The 22008-nt window shown below is 35.4% G+C and overlaps 1 protein-coding gene across 1 annotated transcript; it reads right to left on the minus strand.

Annotated features, from left to right (window-relative positions):
* Positions 1–5501: 5501 nt before the first annotated feature.
* Positions 5502–20695, minus strand: DTHD1 (death domain containing 1). The gene is given in 14 exon segments (XM_069012192.1): positions 5502–5801; positions 6369–6425; positions 9666–9910; positions 11148–11434; positions 12019–12180; positions 13026–13108; positions 13111–13261; positions 14025–14215; positions 14878–15223; positions 15700–16085; positions 16087–16224; positions 16227–16516; positions 16943–16948; positions 20431–20695. Coding segments are annotated over 14 exon segments (2907 nt in total).
* Between the last annotated feature and the right edge of the window lie 1313 nt (positions 20696–22008).

Here is a 22008-nt window from a genome sequence, read left to right on the forward strand (position 1 = left end):
TAAATAGAGTACAATGATTACAAAGGTTATGTATGGATTTTAAAGTATAATACCAAGTTGAAGAAGCATCGATTTTTTCCACTTGGGAAGCTATAGCACAAAAGGTCTTCATGGGAACAATGGTGTGGTAGGTTTTCAAAGGACAAAAAAGGCGAGTGAGATGTAGATGTGTAAGACTTCATATAATGCTTTGAAAAATCTTCTGTCAAGGAGGTATACCCACTGTGAAATAAAGAATTTAAACATGTAATGAAGAGTTCAGAAGCATATGAATTTTTTTAAAAGAATAAGAATAGGCTTACAGTAGTAATGATGAAGTCTTGTCTTTCATGTAGACTAGAGATAAGAACAAAGTCTTACACTTGCATTATTATAGAATAATTTTTCTTATGTTTATGACATTTTCATTGTTCAGGGGGAAAGTCTGGAACACAAACTCTGCTTTTCTATTCTTGTGAACTTTACTATGATTTATTACAATATGACAGTAGATTACTAATCCATAATAAGTCTTTTGCTCATCTCTAATAGTATATGAGAAAGTTGTTTTCAGATCAGTCTGTGTTAACAATGGGAGCCTTTCAAATTTTTTTTTTTTATGTAGTAAAAAGGTTTTTACTGTTGTGATGACTGAGAAAAACTTGAGTGTTTCTTGGAAGAAGGTGAAATACATTATGAGAATCAATATTTAAGTTGCACTTTCTGTTTTAGAATTTATCTAGTAAAGTTTCTTCGTTTAATCATATTAATCATTCTAGTTTTCTGAGGAAAAAAACATGTCTATACACAAGGAAACTTTTTGGATTTTTTCAAGTCCATAACACTCATTCTGTATGATGAGATTCAACTTAGCTTCAGTTCAGCTGAAATAGGTAGGTCTGTGCTTTTCCAAATATCTACACTCTGAAATTATTAGGAGACCTTCTAAGGACATTTTCAGAGCATCATGCATAGACCTTGTTTCTACTGATGTATCAATATTATTGCATAATTATGGGTAAGTAGAGTCATTAGAGAAAATATTCTAGCACCTTCATGAAAAAGGAGGCTCTGAGGGAGCCTCAGGACAGGCAGGTACCCAGTTGGTATTGAGACATTTATTCAAGCCCCGTTGCTGCTTAGAACAAGAGGAGTTGAAAAGATTGCATTTCTTTGGTTGACAGTTTTCCTAATTGTATTGGAGATGCCCAAGGACTTTTTGTTGTGTCTTCAGGTAAAGTGCAGAGATATTATGGAAAGGAAGGAATTATTTCAACTGAGCTATTTTATGCCAATTTCCTGAGTGTTTCTGCCTTTTCAGGGGTTTATCTCACTACACATAAGACCTGCCCACTGAAATGGGCTGTTGAGAAAAGCTGGAAGGAGCCTTTCCTCATGCTCTCCCACCAAACTGCTCTGCATGTGGACTCCCTCCCAATTCACTTAGGAGAAGCTTTTAAATTGAGACTCTCATGCTTGAAGAAGACTTCACTACAGATAGTTCTGTGTAAACAGTACTTACCAAAGGTTATCTAAAGAAAAAAACAACTCATTTTCGAAAGGAGCTTGGATGAGATACTGATGAAATATCATCTTCAGTTTTTTAATTAAACATCTGTTGTATTAATCAGTTTACTGATCCTGCTTGTTGAGCCTTTTTTCACTAAGTAGAGAATTTGTGTTTTAAATGTTGAATATGCAAAGTCTGCTTTATGCCATTGCACTTCATCAACTCAGATGCAGTTGGCAATCTATCCTGTGAAAATGTCACAAAAGGAATATTTGTTTGTCTTCCTTTTTTATTTGACTAACTGTTCAGTATTTAAATAATTAACTACTGTCTTCAGTTAGCCAAATTATAGTTGTCTAGGTGATTTCTTTATGAGCAACTGGCTTCCTATCTTAGCTCCTTTTTCTTTCAGCTGCCTTCACTGTTTAGCAGAAATATGGATTTTCACCTTTTCTTTAGGGTTAGAAAACACATTCTAAGCCATAAAGCTCAGATACTACTTTTCATCCTACCTATTTTTTTATACTCTGTAAAAACACATAGCACACAAGTAGATTTGTTCCATGTAGTTCTCATTCTATTCCTTTTTCTGCAGTATGATAAGTTTAAAATCCCACTAAGTGAGACCTTTAATTTAGGAGACAGTATCTGATTGCCTGAAAAGCAAAGAACAGTGTTGACAGTAGTTAAGAAATTGGACTTTCCATATCAATAGTTGAGCCATATCAGCCTGTGACTGGCATTTGCTATTCAGAAAGGAGGAGAGAAATCAGGTATTCTTTCTTCCATAAGGCTGGAGAACCATGTCATTTGACATCCCACTAATATTCTCTTCTGGAAATGGTCTCTTTGGATCTTGCTACAGCTTGATCTTAATTTACTTTTGCCATAAAGAGCTACATTTTTGGGTCTCATTGCTGCTGATGTCATTCAATTGTACAGAAGGCCACACATTGGTCTGAAATGTGTTCTGTCTGGAGGTTTTATTTATAGCCTATGAACTTCAGAGGGCGAAGAATCTCTTCTCTGACCAAAAATTGGAATCAAAACCATTTCTGTATATAAGCTTGTTGGTTGAGACCTAACATGAAGGGAAACACACACATCCCACACCTCGCATTCCCTCTTCCTGCCAAGAGTCCCTGAGGTCAGTGAGACTTAGACAAGGAGGGTGCTTCTGTTCATATCTGGTAGAGCAAAAGAAACAATGTGGGAAGGCATAAGAATATTTAGTTTGCATATGTTGTTGATATAATTTTTTGTTAAAGCGTGCATTTAAAATGTTTTCCTGTCAAAATATTTGTGTGAGCTGGGAGAGTGTGTGCTCAATGCTAGCCATGTTTTTTCAGGAGATGAAATATCAAAAAAGTGGGAATGAAAGCCATGAAGGTTACCTAGAGCAGCTAGATCGGAAAGCCCCAGCACAAGGCAGAACTGGTGGGAGGGATGAGGAGGGAGAAGAACAGACAAAAAGCATGTCACCAGCCAGTTCAGCTTTGCTGGGCCACAGCAAGACTAGTTACTAGTTTCAAACTCCAAGTGAGAGTTACTGCAAGTAGAGATAAGTACCCAGGAGACCTAAGGCATTCCTCAGAGGAAAAGAACATCAGGTAGTATATTTAAATTGTTAATTTTTAATCTAACTTATTAGTAAATTTTGAGATCTTTAATAAACTTTTTTTAGTCACTCGATTAATGCAAGTTATTAATAAAAATTAGATTTTAACATGGCAAATTTCATATAGCTTTCATGGTCAATTAGTGTAAACAATAATCTCAAATTCCTGGGAAGAGAAAGCTGAATGCAGGTTTCCTTTTCTATAGATGCTACTGAAATGCCCACAGTTCTTGCTGCCTTGCCCTAATGGTGTTGACCATATGGTAATAGATGATTTTTAAGGTCCCTTTGAACACAAACCATTCTATTTCCAACCTCCCTTCCATAGGAAGGAACACACTTTTCACTAGACCAGGTTGCTTGTGGCCCTGTCCTGGCCTTGAAGACCTCCAGGAATGATGCATCCACAACTTCTCGGGGCAACCTGCTTCAGTGTCTGATTCTGTGTGGAGTATCCAGGCCTTTATAGATGGCTTTTACATTTTAGCAGTGTTTTATGCACGTATTTTTCAGCATGTGAAAGACAGGTGTTATATTTTTTTGTTAGACAAAGCTGCCATCTTGTGGCAGAATGTTGGAAGTTGTAGCAAACAGTTTTAATTTAGGTGGAGAAATGAAGTAAAATTTTGTGCAATATTTCCAGTATTGTTTGTCATACCATCATATATTGAACCCTGATCATAATACGTATAAATGCTGACAATATCTGATGAGCTTGCAAGAGAATATACAGTCCTTAGGAGAAGGCACTGATGACAATCATTTGATGCCAAAAAGTGTTCAGCATTGGGAAAAGTGTGATAATTCTTTCCTCTAAGTCAGTTTACAGTTAAAACTCCCTCTGTATTAAAAAAAAAGAGAAAGGATGGCTAGTATGTTTCATTCACAGAGAAGAGGTTAAATTGCTCATATATTTGTCTTACATCTAAAAACTGATAACACAGGATGAGACATTAATGTCTAGATGAATTAAGCTAATTAGTACTGTGCCTGTTTATCTTTTCTTTTAGCTTGCAATTTTCTCATTTACAGTACCAATTTGTAAATGTTGCAAATATATGACCTCTATAAATAAAATACACAGACTAACTATGTATCACAATTAAGATTTGCCAGCAAGACATACCGGGTTTCTAAATAGTCTAAAATTAAATAAAGTTTAGATCAATAATGCTTCAATTGAGATTAATATTTAGAGTTTATATGATTAAAGAAGAGGCAAAAAAGGAAAATAATTGGTGCATAGAATCTAGAAGAATAACAGTAGTTAATTGTGCAGAGGTGGACTTGAAGAAAGAGGCATCTGTTGCACATTGCTGAAGCACTAGGGAAGTCACATCGATGTGACAGTCTGTGTAATCACAATATGTGTAATACCAAGGAGTCAGTCTTGCTCTCAGAATTGTTTTTCTCTGACTTTTGCCAGCTACTTTTTGCCTTTAACAGAAGTCATTTTAGTGTTTAGATAAATTTTTGGTGTGTTGTATGAGGTGGGTTGCAATTTAGAAAGTAAGTAACAGAAGATGGTAAAATAAATATTATTTCAGTAGAAACACAGTTATAGGACACCAACCTATCTCTTGCTCTGACTTAAAAATTAGGTTAGTCCTACTTAGCATTTTGGAAAGAAATGAGTTTTTAGGGATTGAAAACACAAATAAGGAATGGCACAAATACTTCTGGTTTACTATCTGTACCTTCAATACAAGAATTTAGTATAACAAAATGTCAAAGCCATCTATTTAAAAATTTTTATGAAGAAATTGTTCTTTTTCCAAATTTGATGGTAACCTAAAAGACTCCATTACAAAGACACTTTAAACTGAGGCAACAAGATTCATAAATTCAGCAAATAGATTACATATTCACGTGGTAACACTGAAATCTTCTATGACATTCACAAGGATGAAAAATATTCACAGGGAATATAAAAGCAGAATTGATTACTAACAAATCTGAAAGTAAGAAGAAGTTACCTCTGTCTGTACATTAGGCTTTAATCTGAAGAATTTGGTAGATATTAATATTGGACATAGAGTAATCTATATATTATAGAACAATTAATATGATTTTGATATAATGAATAATTTATAATGTTTAAGATATGTAGAAACATTGTGTTGACTGAGTATGGCATGCGAAAACAGCTAAAGTCCTCAGAAATCTATGCAGATCAGTCTATAATTATTCATACCTATATTTTCAATATAAGAAACATTCACTTTTGTCAACAAGGACATTGCTGTTATACTTTGTTTTAGTAGAGGTTGCAAAGTAACAAATAAATAGCCTTATCCTAACTGATATCCCTGTCACTTGTTCACCCAGAAGTATCATAGAAATATTAATACCCTTCAACAAGAGAAATTGGGCTGTGAGTGGCCAGAGATTCTGTCAAGTGAACACCTTATTTTGCCACTTTAAATTAAGTTCTTCTGCAAGATCACTTCTTCCACTCTTCTGCAAATAGCGAGACAGGATATAGACAGACAATAGCTGTTTATCAGCTGACCTTGGAAGGGTCTTTTTCCACCAGCAAAGCAGCTCATAGATCTGGTGTGTTAAATTATCAGGGCACTTCAGCCTAACAAGCTGAAGTATGCTCCATCGAACAGGTAAACATAAAGCAAACAATGATGTATTATCTTCTGCAAGATCTTCTGCAAGCCACAGCAGCAAATTGTCCTGTAGCGCCTCTGAAGGGCAAAAATTACTGAAGTAAGAATAAATCTTCCTTTTTTTGAAAAGCTCTTTAAAGCTGGAGACTCAGTGGGTAAACTCTCCAACTAAATAGGGTTTGTTTTTTACTTTGGTGGAAACATCATCCCATCTCCTTTCCAATGCCATTTTTGGTAACTGCACTGTGATATGAAGTGAATTTAGCCAAGAGCAGATTCAGCAAAGACCTATAATTTTTGGAACTGAATGGGGAAAGTAAGCAATAAAATAAATGGGTTTCAGTATTTACAGTAACTGATTTATCGGTTATACTGGAGCTTTCCAGTACAAACTGAATTTCCTTACACAGAAAATTATATGCTGTTCAAGCATCCCATCATAACAGTATCTTACAAGAGCTTTTGCATTTCCTGCTAAACAGATCTTTGTTTCTTTGACTATCTCTTAACACATTAACTATTTCCTTCTGGAATATGGCTTTTGAAAGTGTCAGTTACAGCTGAAACAAATCTTGGCATTTAAAAAAAATAGCAAGTACAGCTCTTATTTATGTTGATATTATTTTATTGGTTGTTTTCTTACCTGATGATCAGAAAAAATTCTTTTTGTGCTTCGTGGATGGTTGATCAATTTTTCATGCTATTTAAGAAAATGTGTTGAGGAAAGAGAAATTACTAAATGAGTAAAAGGTGAGGCATATGATTTGGGAGTGGATTGCAGTAAATTCATTGGGGATTTAAATCTTAGCATTTAACATTTGTTCTACTTACATGGAAGATTTTTGTCATTATTGAAAACCAATTAACATCATCAGCAGGTATAAAACAGTGTATAGCTATTAAAATAAAGAAATTAATAATATTTGCATCCATCAAATATGCTTATTATCTCTTCTAAAAAGTTCATCCTTCATGCAATTTTACATGTTTGATTAATAGCATTTTGCCATAACTGATGTACAGAAACTGGAGGTATAGAAAATCTGTATAGAACCTTTGTAGATGCTAAAGATTCTAATTTTGAATACTGCATTAACTTCGCCTTTCTTTCAAGGAAAAGAACAATTTTTAGGTATGCAGTAGCTGTTGTTAGGTCAGGTAAACATACTATATTTGTAGCTATAGTTATTAATTTTACATAGTTCAACTTTTAATAAAACATCATGAAAAATCACCAAAATTCAAATGACAAGTTCCATTAGAAAGTACAAAGTTCTTCCTCTTTCTTCCTCTAAACACTGGAGAGAGAGAAAAAATACTTTGTCCTGTTTTTCCTATAGCTGAGAAAGGTGAAAGTCTTCTGGGCTTTAGTGTTGTTTCCTACTACATACAGATCAAGAAACTACTTACATAAGCATTGAGCACAAAAAGAGATTAGTTTGTATGAAGTGAAATTCAGATTTATTTTTGTATAAAAATGAAATTACTCTTTTTTAGTACCCATGTTATTTTTGTCACACACATTCAGTTGTATTACCTGGCTGTTTATGCACAGCTCTCCTGAGGAGATTTGCCTGAAGTTTATTCTCTGATCTTCTGCTTTTCGTTTATGAATTATGAGCATGAGACTCTGACTGGAAAAAATTATTCTCCTTTTCTTTCTGATATACTGAGCATTATGAAGCTGACCTTAATCACTTCTATAATACAGATTTTAAATATTGCTCAATATTTGGAGTGTCTCAGATGTACTGAGCTGCACAGTCATAAGGTCAATACATTCATAAGCATTACCTATTGTGAATTAAACAACTTTTCATCAGGCCTGTATGCAGTCATCCTGGGAGGTGATTTCAGTGTGCACAGGATGCACACACCACGCCCTACACTGCAGTGCAAAACCATTCTGTGCTGTACTGCTCTTGAGATCTTGGGGATTGGACTAGGTGACCCTTCCTACCCAAATTATTTTATGATTCTATGATTGGAATCTGCCTCGTTTTGCATGCTTCAACAGAAATTCTGTCATTGGATGTACCCCAGTGTGAAGATAGAACGACATGGCTAAAAACCTCTCAGAATAAAGGGAATATAAAATCTCTTCCAGAAGGGGGCATTGCTTTTCTTCTAAGCTTTCTTTGGCTTTGTTTAATTATGCATTTATATTTAAACTTATTTTCATTCATTAGTGAGAATTTAGCACGTCAAAGGATCTTCAAAGTTATTGTAGATGAACTCAATTACCCATGCATTGACTTTAATCTGAACCATTTATGCTACTTAATGTAAAAATAGTAGTAAAAATTATAAGAATTGAAAACCAGTATTGTCTAGAAATAGTGTAATAATATACAATGCATTAGATCTAAAACATTAAATTGCCTTTAAAGATTAAGTGTCTGTGGTGAAGTGCTAAATTCACCCACGGTTCAGCTGCACTGGCATGTGGTTCTGCTATTCTGATTGTCAGCTTAAGTAAAATACTCTCAGCAGTCAAAGCAGTTTTCTAGTCTGGAAGGCCCTGCAATTAGCCAAGTAGCTGCCTTTCTGAAGCAGGGGATAACATGCTATTCTGCTGTTAGACAGTCATTAGACATAAAACTTCAGCAGAATAGTAATTTCATAATGTCTGTATGTATTATGGCAATCTATTTTTGCAAAGCATTCCCAGACAGTAACACTGATGTGCTCTGTCAAATGGACCTCTCAGACATGACCAGACTCTAGTAGCATATCAAACAGGACACATAGAAAAGGAGAAATTAATCTTTTAACTCCTTAGCCCAGTGTCACATAAATACAAAATCTTTGAAATCAGTAGATACGCACACACATACTTAACATCAGAACCTAATGCACTATATCTGATTTGTGTCAAAAATAATAGGTTAGAGCAACAAGTGTTTTCTGTTGCTGAAGAAATGAAAGCACCATAAACAGGAATATTAGTGAAAATCAGATTACTTCTGTAAAAAACATATGTTTAAAGCAAAAACTCATGTGAATGTTTGCATACAAAGTAAAAAAACATTATTTTGACCACTGTCAGTAATATATTTGTAAGTGGCTAATGCAGGCACATATGTATAAAAAATTGGCTTATGATTGTACAGTTACTGCCTTCTCTACAAAAGAAATTTAGGTGGACATTTTACAGAAATGAGTGAAAATACAGGAGTCAGAATGGTTGCCTTAAAAAGATTCCATCTGTCTTTGTCACAACCAATATCAGGGATTCCAGATGCTTTTAACTATCATCTGGATAAAAATAATTTTGTTGAGAAAAGTGTGAAGTCAATTAAATTAAAAAAGAGAGATATGCTACTGTTTGTCACCAGAAATTTAGACCAAGTGTTTCTGTACATATTTTGATATTAAAATGTATGCAACTTTGATAGTAGTAGTTTAGTGCAGTATAGGGTGCTGGTATGTAGGCTCTTTGAAAAGTTTACAATGAGATTTCATTGCAGGAATATTAAAGATTGATTTATGTAGCATTAGTTTTCACCAGAGGTGAAAATAATTGCCCACATGGCTGTACTGCAGAGGGTAATCAGGAATAATAGAATAATCAGGTGATAGGTGGAAGACAGGTTACACAAACCATTTAATGATCCAGTAATTTGCAGTTCTGTGCTTCCAAGACACTGAAACAAGAATGATGTAACTGAAACTTCAGTAATAATTTCACAGTGCCATATCAGCTGGGGAGAGTAGATGAGTGAAAATTTTCTGCTAGAAATTTTTCTATGCTTATACTTAGATACGGTTCCCTCCCTACAGCTAAGAGAAATTCTGAGAATGTTCATACAATTGATGATGGATCAGAACTCCATCAGTGACTCCTGTGTGTATCTGTAAATCAAAAATCATACCAAGATCCTTTTAATGGTGAGGGAAAAAGGGAAATGTCTCTAATGTTATCAAGTGAGAAACCCACCTTTGGTAATGTTAATGCTAATTTGCACAGTGGAGACTGGTGTTGATATTCACCATTTGGTAAGTTTTGTTCCCATTTCTTTGTTATCATCTCTCTGGTAATTTTATAAAACACTGCTGTTCCTTTGTAATCAAGTGAACTGTAGTTACCAAATTCATCCACTTCTTTAATTTGGAGCTCCAGCCTGGGTTTTATTTGTGAATGAAAAATCAGTCTGTAGACTTTCCCAAAGTCTTCTCCATTCTCTGCAGTTCATACAATAAAATTAAAAAACTTTTGTTTTTTTTTTCTACCCTGTATTCAGATGCGTGGCATCTAAAATAATTCATTAGCATGAGTCAAGTAAAGGTAATCACATAAAGGTAATCACATAATCACATTCCTTGGTTGCTCTTTATCATTATTATTACTTTACTGAACATCTGAGTTCAGCCTGCTTCAGTAGTAGACATATCTCCATAGCCAGCTGTCTTAGCTCTTTAATAGTTGGTTAAAGAATAAGTGGTGAAGGCAGTGCTACAAGTTGAAAAGCAAGGAACACAAAAGGAGGTATGTACATAACACAGGGAAGAATAAAAATAAAAGGGTGTTGTGAATGGAATTAGAAGTATATGCTTTCTGGTTATTTAGGATGGATGTCTGTCTATAACAACAAAATGAATGGCAGCAGAGGGGTAGATGCATTTTTAGGATTTCTAAATCCATTTATTTGATACATGTGTATACACTATCCTTTGCATATATGAGCAGGCATTTCTCGGGGACTTCTCTTTTTGAGTCTGGAGACTTCTCTTTTTGAAGAATGTTCCTTTCTTTAGGGTTAATGCAGTTTTCAATGGGAGAGTTTATGTACAAAATGTTCAGAGGGCCAAACACATATGTTCAATCTAAGACAGGAGAGCCTATATGCAATTTTGGTGAAAACCTTTCTGAGGGTTCTTATCTCTTTTCCCTTTAAGCAAGCCTCTGAATAGTGGCAGCCACTGCATGGAATTTTCTATGCCACTAATGCAAATGGCAAAACACTCTCTCTCATCACCTCGATTCACAGTGCAGCTCACAACAGGCCACATTTTGCCTTGGATTTCTTGCTCACTCTGAGTGAATTTACACGGATAAAACAGTGACAGAAACCTGTCCTTTGGAAATAATTCATAAAATGCCATGTATTTCTGAGGGACCAGGTTTCACAGAATGGCAGGGGTTTAGGAGATCTCTAAAGATCATCTTGTCCCAGTCTCCTGCTCAAAGCAGGGTCACCCAGAGCACATTGCTCAGGAACTTGTTTGGGTACTACATTTTCTTTTCAGTTGAAGCAGTTTCCCATTAAGTTCCACATTTCTTTTTTTGACAAGCAATAAAACACTGAAATAACCAAATGTACTGTGACTAACCTCAGACTAACATTGTTCCCATACAGCATTTTTTAGTAGCTGAGATAATTGATAATGTTCATACAGATGCATGAATTAAATGCCTTACCTGAAGCAGAAATATTTCCTCTGAATCTAAAATGAATCTGCTCTCCTTCTCTTAATGGGAACTGCTGTATAGGTTCTGAGGGACCAAAATAACCCTCTTCATGGAGATTTTGAATTTCATTGGTCAATTCTTTGGATGCAGACAGCAAAACTGTTTATTATGGGTTTTCTCTTTTCTGATAGAGTATCACATTAGTCACCGTGCTATGAAGAGCTTTTTCCAGAGCCTGAGCAAAGAGGAGAAGATATGTGTTCTCCAAAAGGAATGAAAGGTGAATGACCACAAAGCTGTATTAAGAAAAAAAAAAAACTAAAAAAAAGGAAGAAAATTAAATTAAATAGCTTTATCTTATGTAATTTTATCAACTGCTAATAATTTATTCTTAAAAATAATATGGGGCTCAGTCTCCAAGAAGCTTTTGCTACTTTCTTTTTATCCTTGTTTCCAACAGAAGAAAAAGTGGAAATTTGCATGGTTTTTTTTGTGTAGAGTATGTTGACTTGTATATTTGATTTCAAATATATACGAATTTTACATGAAAGCAAGAGAATATTTCCTAATAAGAATTTTTTTAAAAATTATGATTTTGTAGTTAGAGAACTAAATCACATTTTCCAATTAAGAGTGATATCTGCATTTCCTGTTTAGAGTTTTCTATGTACTACACTGTGCACATTACATAAATGAAAATGTTGGGTTTTTTCTTTTTATGAGCAACAAATCTAAATGATTCTATACTTTGAAGTGGAAGAAAAAACAAGTTAATGGTTAAAAAGGTATGATTTCTTAGCACTACAAATTTCCACTGATTTGTAAACGCGTAAGTAAATATTTCAGTAAATAAAATTTTGTTAAATTATTCATACATCACCTTTCTAAATGCTCATTTAGTTCAAATGATACAAGCCTATTCTGTGCATTCTGGACAACATCATCAAACACCTTCCACCCCTCTTCTTTGTTTCCATGACCTAATAATTTCAAAATATCACTGAGATTCTCCCCGCTTTTTCTCACAGAAGTGCTCATAGCCCTGGAAAGCCAAGTAATTATAAAAAAATAACATAAAAAATAGTTCTTCCAAAAGAATAAGTTTGTATTTGTAGCTGTTTTCCCCTCTGCTTTCCTTGATGACTTTTTCTGGTTTACCCACCTTGCTTAAAATCTGTATCTGGAACTATACTCCAGAGTATGTGAATGATATAATTATTAAGAGGTTTTTTTTTCAGTTCTCCAGAAACAGCTGAAACTTAGAGATTATCTTGGTTTTCTTTAGGACTTCCAATGTTTTAATGTTTTTTTTAAGACATGCCAAAAAGTCTATGTTTTAGAAGTTTTGTACTGCGTACTTTGGAAAAATCTGGACCTTTATCTAGTGCGTAAAACTGACCTACTAGTTACCATAAAAGTGGCCTACTATAAACCATTGTGCCATGCGTTTCAATTCCGGTAACCATTGGAATGTGTAGAAATAGAGATCAGAAAATTCAAAGGTCAGACTCAAATGAACTTGGTGTGTTACGAACACAGCAGCTTTAAGACATGTCTGTTCTTCATGTTCTGTGTCTAACTTTGTTGAAAATGCCTGAATATTTCTTGCTGAAAAAACCTCACACTGTCTTCATTCTGACTTCTGCTAGAAATGTAGTGGTCAGCATATTTAAAGAATATACATCAAATACTGTATTAATTTTTCTGGTGAAACTAGTGCATGGAATTTTTAGGGTTTGCTCTAGTATTTCTTACAGTGCTCCTAAGTATTGCAGTCTATATTAAGGAACAAACACATTTTTAATCCAAGAAATTATTAACCAACAACTTTTAAAATAATTGATTCTGATGTTTTAAAAAATGGTGAATTTGAGGTGAGGTTCATGCCAAGGATGGTAGGCTGCAGCAACCCTCTTTACTGTAACACTGATGGCTCTTGCATGTTCTGTGTCATTTCCTTGCCTTTTTTTTTTTCTGGGTTTGGAGGACAGAGTAGAGTAATAGTGACTGAGCTGTTAAAAGGTTGGGCTGAAGGATGCTGGACATGAATCAGTGCTCTAGTAGATATCACTGAGTGGTACATATCATGCCTTGCTTTCAATGCTGAAACCAATTGGCTGAATCTAAATACAGAAAGAAATTGTACAATCAACTAGCAAAAAAACCCCAACCTTCCATTACATGGCTGATTTTTTTAGAAATTGGTTTCTCTTGGAGTTGGATAGGCTATCACACAAGAATCAGACTCCTCTCTTTAACCCAAGAACAACCTTATCCAAGTAGCAGCACTTTATACAAAGCACAGAAAAAGGCCTGAAAGTTATCAAAAACTGGAACTTTTATTGACTAAAATATTTTGAAACTCATGACCTTCCTCAGATTTTGAAAAATTTATGAGATTTTTCTAATCTGGATTTTTCCATAATTTTAGTTTCTCCATACTTCCAAATTAACATTTTTATGGAAAAGGGAGAAATATATTATAACTGAAGCAAAATTTGAGATTATGCTCAGCCTTAGACTAATACATGAGAAAACCTTCTGTTGCACTTGCTGGCACCAAGGATGAAGGTCGTGGGAGAAAAATGGTTCCATTAACTCGACAACTGGGCCAAAAAATTAAAGTTTGAATTGACACGTCTTTATTGAAAACTACAGTATTTTCTGAACTATATTGAACAAAGGTATATAGATCTTCTTTTTAGCTAAAGATATCCCTGACATGTGGTTTTAACAAAGCTGACAGGAAATTTGCGTGTACAGGATGTGAAACTGCAACCCCTTTTCATAGACTTCTGATACTGGAAGAGATTGCACTTTAACATCATTGGCATACTCACTTCAGAACTGATCAGATAACAGGCTTATGGAACAAGTATCACATACTTCAAGCTTACCTTTAACTGCATAGGTGCTGGAGAATTGAATGCTTCTGGATGGTAACAGAAAGAGATTCGAGAATCCACACTCAGCTTTTGTAAGAGTCCTACCTTTGGAACAGTAAATGTTTCCTTCTTTAAGCATGACAACACAGAAAAAACACCCAGATGATGAATTTTTACTTCTACAAAGCCCTCCTGGATAAAAGAGAATGTGGGGTTAGAGTGTTGGAAGGAAAGGAAGTTATGTTTCACAGTGGATAAGCATTTTGAGAAGGCAACATTCTTTATGGAGCAAAGTATAAAATGAAAATAAATTGAATATTATTGCCACCTGCATGCCCAAGTACCTGGTGATCTCTAGTCATTATGTGATGTCATTAATATTCCAGTGTATGATTGGGGTGAAATGAAATAAACTTGTAGACTGGGTGATGAATCTGGTCCAATGCAACAACAAAAGAAGAGAACCATCCTGTGTTCCTTTGATATGGAGTTTGTACTTATACACATGGAATTGTGTTACTTTGTTGTGATCTAAAGGTAATTCCCCCTAAGTTTTACTTTTATCGAATAATGCAACGCATTGCACTTATTTACAAAAATCATGAAACATAACTCAACCATTAATATTGTGGGATCAAGCACATACTTAACATTGTAAGTGAAAAAAAGAATGTTATTAAATACTAGTTTTCAAATAGAATTCGTTCTTGAGAAAATAGGAAGAAAAGTTCTGTTTTACTACACATAATGGGCAATATGATTTAATATTGACAACTTTACTTGAAAAACTCCAGAGAGACTTAACTGGGAACCTGAAATGATGCTTTTACAATGTTTTGAGGAGAGTTACGCACCTTATGGTTTCCTTGGTATTTTTGCAAAGAAATAGGAGTTAAGTAGTTTGACTCAAAGTTCACATCAGTCACCATCACCATAATCTCCCCATAATTTCCTCTGAAGCATGATGTAAATGGGATTGCAATGTTGATAGGGAAAAGCAGTTTTTCATAATCATAGCATTCAATACTGATGACATTGCTGACCAGCTCCTCAGAATCATCCACTGCCAAGGAACTAGTGTCATTGAGTATATTACACTTCAGATTCTCCAGAACAATTGCAGGGGCTTTAATAACACAAGCTGTTTCCTGTTTATTTTTACCACTCTCTGACTAGAAATCTATAAAAAAACCCAAAAAACTTTGTATTTTGAGTGGGGTAGTGTCTTGTATTTTTAATTATATACTTCAATGTAATGATGTGCTACAAAGAAGCATAAAAACATAATTCAGAAAAATATGTTTATGAATAAATGAGAAAATAATGAAATTTTTTATGTTTAGCCTGTTTCAGAACAGCTTACAAATTACTATAAAACTGACAAATTTTAGTCCTTTCTTACTAATTCCCAACAATTTGAGGATTATTAACTTTATTGGCTGTGACTCAGTCCCTCTCTGGCATAAAAAAAATATGCAAATAGAAACTTAGAGTTTACTTTAGACCAAAGGGAAAGATCCTCACTGCGCATGTTTAAATTGTAAACTGCTGTTATTTGCATGACCAGCAGCTGTTCAGTACATGTATATTGCATTTCTGCACGCACACATGTTTATACGTTAATAAGCAATAATTAGGTACATCTGTCCCTAAAAAAAAGAAGAATATGTGCTTACTCTTTGTTTGTCCAGTACCTAGATTTTTTTACTACTTCTGAATCACTCACAGAAGGATTCACAGAGGTAAGATCATAGGTTTGTACTGAAGATGAGAAGGTACTTAGGTAATTACTAAAAATCTCATCATTTGATTCCATTTTAATGCCTTCCATTTTCTCTGTCAGGCTGTGCTCTTCACTTTCTAACCCTTTTAAAGAGTCCCTGACTTCTTCCTTTTTATTCTGTTCAAAACTATCTGTGATGATTCTGTCATAAATGTCTTTCAATGTCCCAGACAGGATGTCTTCCTCATTCCTTGTAAAAGCGTCCTGAAAAGCCAGTTCTGGAGGCTTTTCAGTAACAGAGCTACCTCCATGAAGTTTATCCTTTCCATTGGACTCTTTTCTTCTCTGTAAAAGAGATCATTGGTAGTCGGTGTTCACCATCTTCCTTTTCCATTGGAGATTCTTTACCAGTGTCCTGTTCTTGAGCAGATTTGTTTTCAGCTTATGATGCAACTTTTCCTACAGTTTTAATTTCACTTTAATTTCACTGTGGGTTTGATTAACATTTTCACTTTCCATCTTGTTCACGGAAGGAGTTCTTTGGAATTGCTGACTGGGATTGGGAGATGCTTCCACAGAGTCTGTTGCTTCTCCTTCTAAACAATGCACATCAGTTTCTTTAGAAGCATTTTGACCAGTCTGGTTCTGAGAATCACCATCTTATCTGCAGCTTGCAGCATAAAATTTATTTTCTGACTCTTGAAGGTGTGAGATTGTATTTATCAAATAATCCTTCACTTTCAGCAGATAATCTATAATTCCATTGTACTCTGAGGCAAAAAATAAATAACCAATTAAATTTTGCTATGAAAGCTAGACGAAAATGTGAAAACTATTATATGCATACTTATTGAATTCCACATGATCCCATAGTGCCATTCAATACATGAATCACACGGTATTTCCTGGCTTTTCAGCTGGAGTCAATTTCTTAAGGACTGAATATAGACAAGTACATTTCTGTACTTGTCTAAGAACAACTGCGTATTTGTCAAAGTTTTACTCTGGCAACTGTAATGAACACCTTTCTAGTGATCAGACACTAGCTAAATTCTTAATGGCAATCAATCCAAATCATGGCATTGATAAATAACAGTCAAATCAATTTGGGAAGATCTTTAAGACTCAAACTTGTATTTTCTAAAACTGAACCTTGCAAGATTCTAATGCGTGGGTCTCTAGCAAAGCTAATCTACATGGACCTAATTTTATACTCAACCTTAACAACTCTGAGTTTTTGCTATGAAGAATAGATGATAACATAAAATCACCAGCCTGCATATGATACTGAAGCTCAGCAGTTTGCAATACCCAGTTATAGAGATGGTGAATGTTGCCCTTGCTTATAACTAAAATCACTTTGTGAAGGAAAAATGCACAAAAAGCACGCCATCACTGTGCATCATTCATGTAAGATTTTAACTTACATATTTTATGATCCCTCATTTTCCTGATCTTAAACCTTTTTTTAGAAATTATTCCAGATATTCTCTGCAAGGATTTCAAATGTATTATTTAGAGCTCTTCCCTCATTTTATGCTGTCAACCTCTATAATTGGAGTGGTATCTTCATTAGTTAGATATATTGCAAACCTCAGAAAAATTTTTGCTTATTTCTGTTTGCTGCATGAGATCCTGGAGAACTTTGTTTTGCAGGTTAAATCTCATGAAAGTCAATACAAATAAGAAAATAGTACAACACAGTATGGTGTGGTGTCCACTTACAGTGTGCAGAGACACACAAGGGAAGGAAAACAGAAAGGGCTGATACAAGTCTTACAGGAAGCCTTTGACTTACATTCACTTTTTAAAAAATGTCATATGAGGTAAATCAATACTTCGAGGTTTTCCACTTGGAAAATAATTTTATTAAGAATGTCATCACATATCAATGAGTGACATTATGTGATCTAGATAGAACTCACATCTCTGTTTGCACCTGATTAATTTAAATCTACAAAGAGTACAGTTCAGAATAGCTTTTTGCTTATTTAACTAGGTCTAAAAGTTATTCCTTTCTAATACTTCCTCAGTTCCCAAGTGACTTATTATATTTTGACTATATTTGGGAAAAAAAATAAAAAAGAAGCAAATACATTTTTAAAATATTGTATACACTGGTAGTTTAAAGGAAAATACTATTTTACTCTTTTTCCAGAGACACTTTTACAATAGTGAAGAAATTCTAAATAGCTTAACAGGACTGAGAAATATAACAAAATGATTGGAAATAACAGAGCTTTTTTTGCAGAAGAGGTTGTAAAAGACCACTTCCTAGTTTCACTGTTAGGCAAAGTTCAAGCTTAGACAAAACTGCCAACATTTACATATCCTCCCTGAATTTTGCATTTTCTAAACCAAATAAAAAAACCCTCAAACAAATTGTAGAGCTCTTTAAACTTTCCTAAAATCAAATTTGAAGATAACAGGGTAATTCAAAACAATGGCATTTTCCTATACTGTAAATGTAACTTTTCTAATATGGGCAAGAAAAGGTATGGCCTTGTAACAGTATACCATCCGATTGTGTCACATGGAAAGACAATTTTTGCATTCAGTTACAAGGTTGACCTCTAAATAAATCTTCTTATGTGTTTTTCCCTCCCCCATCACTTTTCTAACACTTTGCTTTCTATGCTTTTTCTGATGTTTGATAACACGGCTTTAGAACACAGAGGTAGTTTATATGCAACTGTCTCCAAACATCTTTGCTGACTGTTTTAAGGGAATTTGTCAGATGAGGAATAGCAGCTTTTTGGAAGGAGAATGATTCTTGGAAACCTGATAAAAAGAGAATTAAAAAAAAATCACATAAACCATGAGGTCAACAGGACAGCTAGCTTGCCTGGAGCCTAGGAGGAGACTTTTTCAACAAAAATGTTTTATTATTACAGACTTTATAAACCTGTAGGCCAAAGACTCAGAAACAGAAGCATAGCTAAACATTTCTGTCTGTAATCTCTTTCCTTCTATCTTTTTGCATTATAGAATCATCATAGAAGGATAGAATGGTTTGGATTGGAATGAGATGATCTTTAAGGTTCTTTCCAACCTTCCTTCCTGTCATGGGCAGAGACACCAGCTAGACCAGGCTGCTCAAAGCCTCATCCAACCTGGCCTTGAACACTTTGAGGAATGGAACATCCACAAGTTCTCTGCCTTTTTTCCTTCTTCCTGTGTCTTATTACTCTCTGAGTAAAGAATTTCTTCCTAACCTAATATTTAATCTAAATCTCTCCTCTTTTAGTTTAAAACTGTTCCCTCCTGGACTACCACTATACGTGATAGTGTCTGTGTAAAAAAAAAATCACTATCCCTCTTTTTAAAAGCCCCTTTTAGGAATTAGAAGGCTGCAGCAAGGTATCCCCAGAGACTTGTCTTCTTCAGCATGAGCAACCCCAACTCTCTCAACCTGTCTTAAAAGGAGAGATGCTCTGATCCCTCTGATCTTCTTCATGGCCTTCCTCCAGACCTGTTCCAACAGGTCCATGTCCTTGTGCTGGGGACTCCAGACCTTTACGTAACACTCCAGGTGAGGTCTCACAAGGGGGGAGTAGACAGGGAGAATCACCTCCCTTGGCTGTTGGATACTCCTCTTTTGAGGTTTAATGCTGATAGACTTTAGACAGAAATGTTAGTTTTCTCTTCTTTGATAAATGTTAAGATGTTGATGTCCACCTACTGCAGGACTGAACTGAGCACAGAGCAAAACTCCTGTGAAAAGATATTTAAGAAAGTACAAGAACACCAAAGAAAGGTGAGGTCTGAGGAAAAAAGTGTGAGAACCAGCCCTTCAAACAACAAAGTCAGAGAAGATGGAAGAGGAGGTACTGCAGACATGGGGCAGAGATTCCCTTGCAGTCCACGGGAGACCAGACTGGAGCAGATATCCTGCAGCCTGGGGAGGACCCCATGCCAAGGAAAGTAGATATTCCCTGAAGGAACTGCAGTCTGTTTAGAATCCAATTTTTCCTGACAGGAACTGCAGACCATGGGAAGGACCCACAGCAGAGCATGGAAAACAGTAAGCAGGAAGGAGTGTAGAGGGAACTATTATGGACTGACTGCCCATTTGCCATTGCCCTGCACTCCTCAAGAAGGGGAGGAGGTAAAGGAATTAGGAATGAAGGAGTGAAGTGGAGTGTGGGAAAAAGAAAGGGTGGAGGAAAGATCTTGCTTCAATTTTTAACCTTTGCTTCTCACTATCCAAATCTATTTAAATTGACAATAAATTAAATTAATTTTTTTCCCTAAGTTGAGTCTATTTTGCCAATGATGGTAATTTTAAGTGATTTTCTCTATATCAACTCAGGATTTTTTCTCTCTTTCCTTTTCCTGTTGAAGAGGGAGTAAGTTACTGGTGAGCATCTGGTGTCCAGCCAAGACAACCCCACTAAAGTATAGTGTACATAAAACTTTGAACAATTCTGTTTAGTTAGTTTTACTTTTATACATTTTTTGGTCACATGATGAGAATTATGAGTCTCATATTGAATCTCATGGAATGGACTCAAAAACAGTGTGATACAACTGTGGGAACATGAATTAATTTGGTCTAATGAATTACCAACTGAAATACTAACAAATGAAAATTAGGGCCCCCCAGCATCATCAGACAGAAGAACTCAGTCTAATATACCCAGTCTGTCTGCTTACAGCTAAGTCCTTCCATACTTGTCTGAACTTCCAGTCAATTCCTTGTGTTTATCATGGACAGCACTCAGCAAGTGGCAGGTTTCTTGAATAATTTCTGTAACATTCTCCAGCTGCTGGCTGAGAGATCTGCTCAGCTCTTTTGCTAAAGAGCTCAGTCTAAGCACATACTCCTCCATACCTTCTTTATCCAGGTCACTTTTCAAAAGCACGTCTCTTGCTAGCAAGTTCAGGTAACAGATTTTTCCTATCACTTGTCCTGATTTCCCTGCAGGTGTAATCTTACTTTTAGCCATATCCATTTAACATTCAGAATATGCTACTACATTTTTTTTCTGCTCAAACACTTCCACAAGTTGTTGTCCTTGGTTCAGGCTACTGCACTGTTTAGAATTTCTAGACTAAACAGAAATTTTAAGAGTACTGTATTTCACAAACCAAACTGTAGCTGAGAAACTCTGAATTGATGTTGACTATTAAAAAGTTACTAGGTGACAGGAAGGAGTGGCTGTTCTGTAACTATAGGCAAGGATTGTCAGGAGACGCCAATGTACATCATGCACCTTTAAGGGAGGTTATGTAACTCAGTTATGTAGCAGTGACTTAAAATTTCAGGATATCTGAGTAATTTCTTACTTCAGTGGCTACAAATGATCAGTACCTATGAAATCAAGCTTAACTGGTTATTTATAATTATATACTCACCAACAATGAGTAAGTGTTTTCACTGCAATATGACATTAAATGCTATAGGTCATTTGACATTGTTTTCTGAACAACTGCATTTTATTTGTTGTTCAGAGACATCAAATAGGTGGGATAGGCTCAATCTACCATGAATTGTGGACGATGTATTTGAATTATATGGATGTTTCAGCAATACAAGATTCTACAAATCTAATTTTGTGGTTAGAGGATACAGTTATTAGCCATAGATGTTGGAAAAAACTTGCAGTTATTTCTAGGGGGCGTTTATATAACGGGGGAAGAAATGTAAAAAAAAAGGCTATCAGTTAAAAGTTCAAGTAACTAATGACTGAACTTTTGTTTAACACTTTAGAAGTTGAAAAGCAAGCTTAGGAGAAAAACATGAGGTTACTAAGCTTAAATGTGCTAACAAGAACTTCCTGTAGAGTTCATGGGGAAAAAGCACTAAACTGTGAGTAAGAGTGCCTCATATACCACACTCCCATGAATACCCCCATGAAAGCAGGCAGCGTCCTTTTGGAGGAGCTCACAACCATGTGCTCCTGGAGGCAACCTGGGAAGTAGCAGAGCTAGTGCCTGACAGGGCTCCTGTGCTGGTCACCATCTTCAGTAAGTGAAATTTGAGCACAGGTACATCAAGGACAGCATTTGCAATGATTTCACCCAGCAAGTTCAGGACCAGATGTCTCACCAGGACAGCAATAAGAACAAGTAGAAGAACATCACTGACATTCTTACTGATGCTAATTTATGTTGTGTTGCATGATGGGCGAGGGGAGGGTATGCCTGAAAGCCTCATTGGCAGAGTTCAGTACTGGGCTACATCTGAGGTATCACACCAAAATATTTTATCATTCAAGAAATGTACTGCAGGAATTGTTGGTATTGTGGCTTTCATACC

This window comes from Aphelocoma coerulescens, chromosome 4 (assembly GCF_041296385.1).
Source record: "Aphelocoma coerulescens isolate FSJ_1873_10779 chromosome 4, UR_Acoe_1.0, whole genome shotgun sequence".
NCBI classification, from domain to species: domain Eukaryota; kingdom Metazoa; phylum Chordata; class Aves; order Passeriformes; family Corvidae; genus Aphelocoma; species Aphelocoma coerulescens.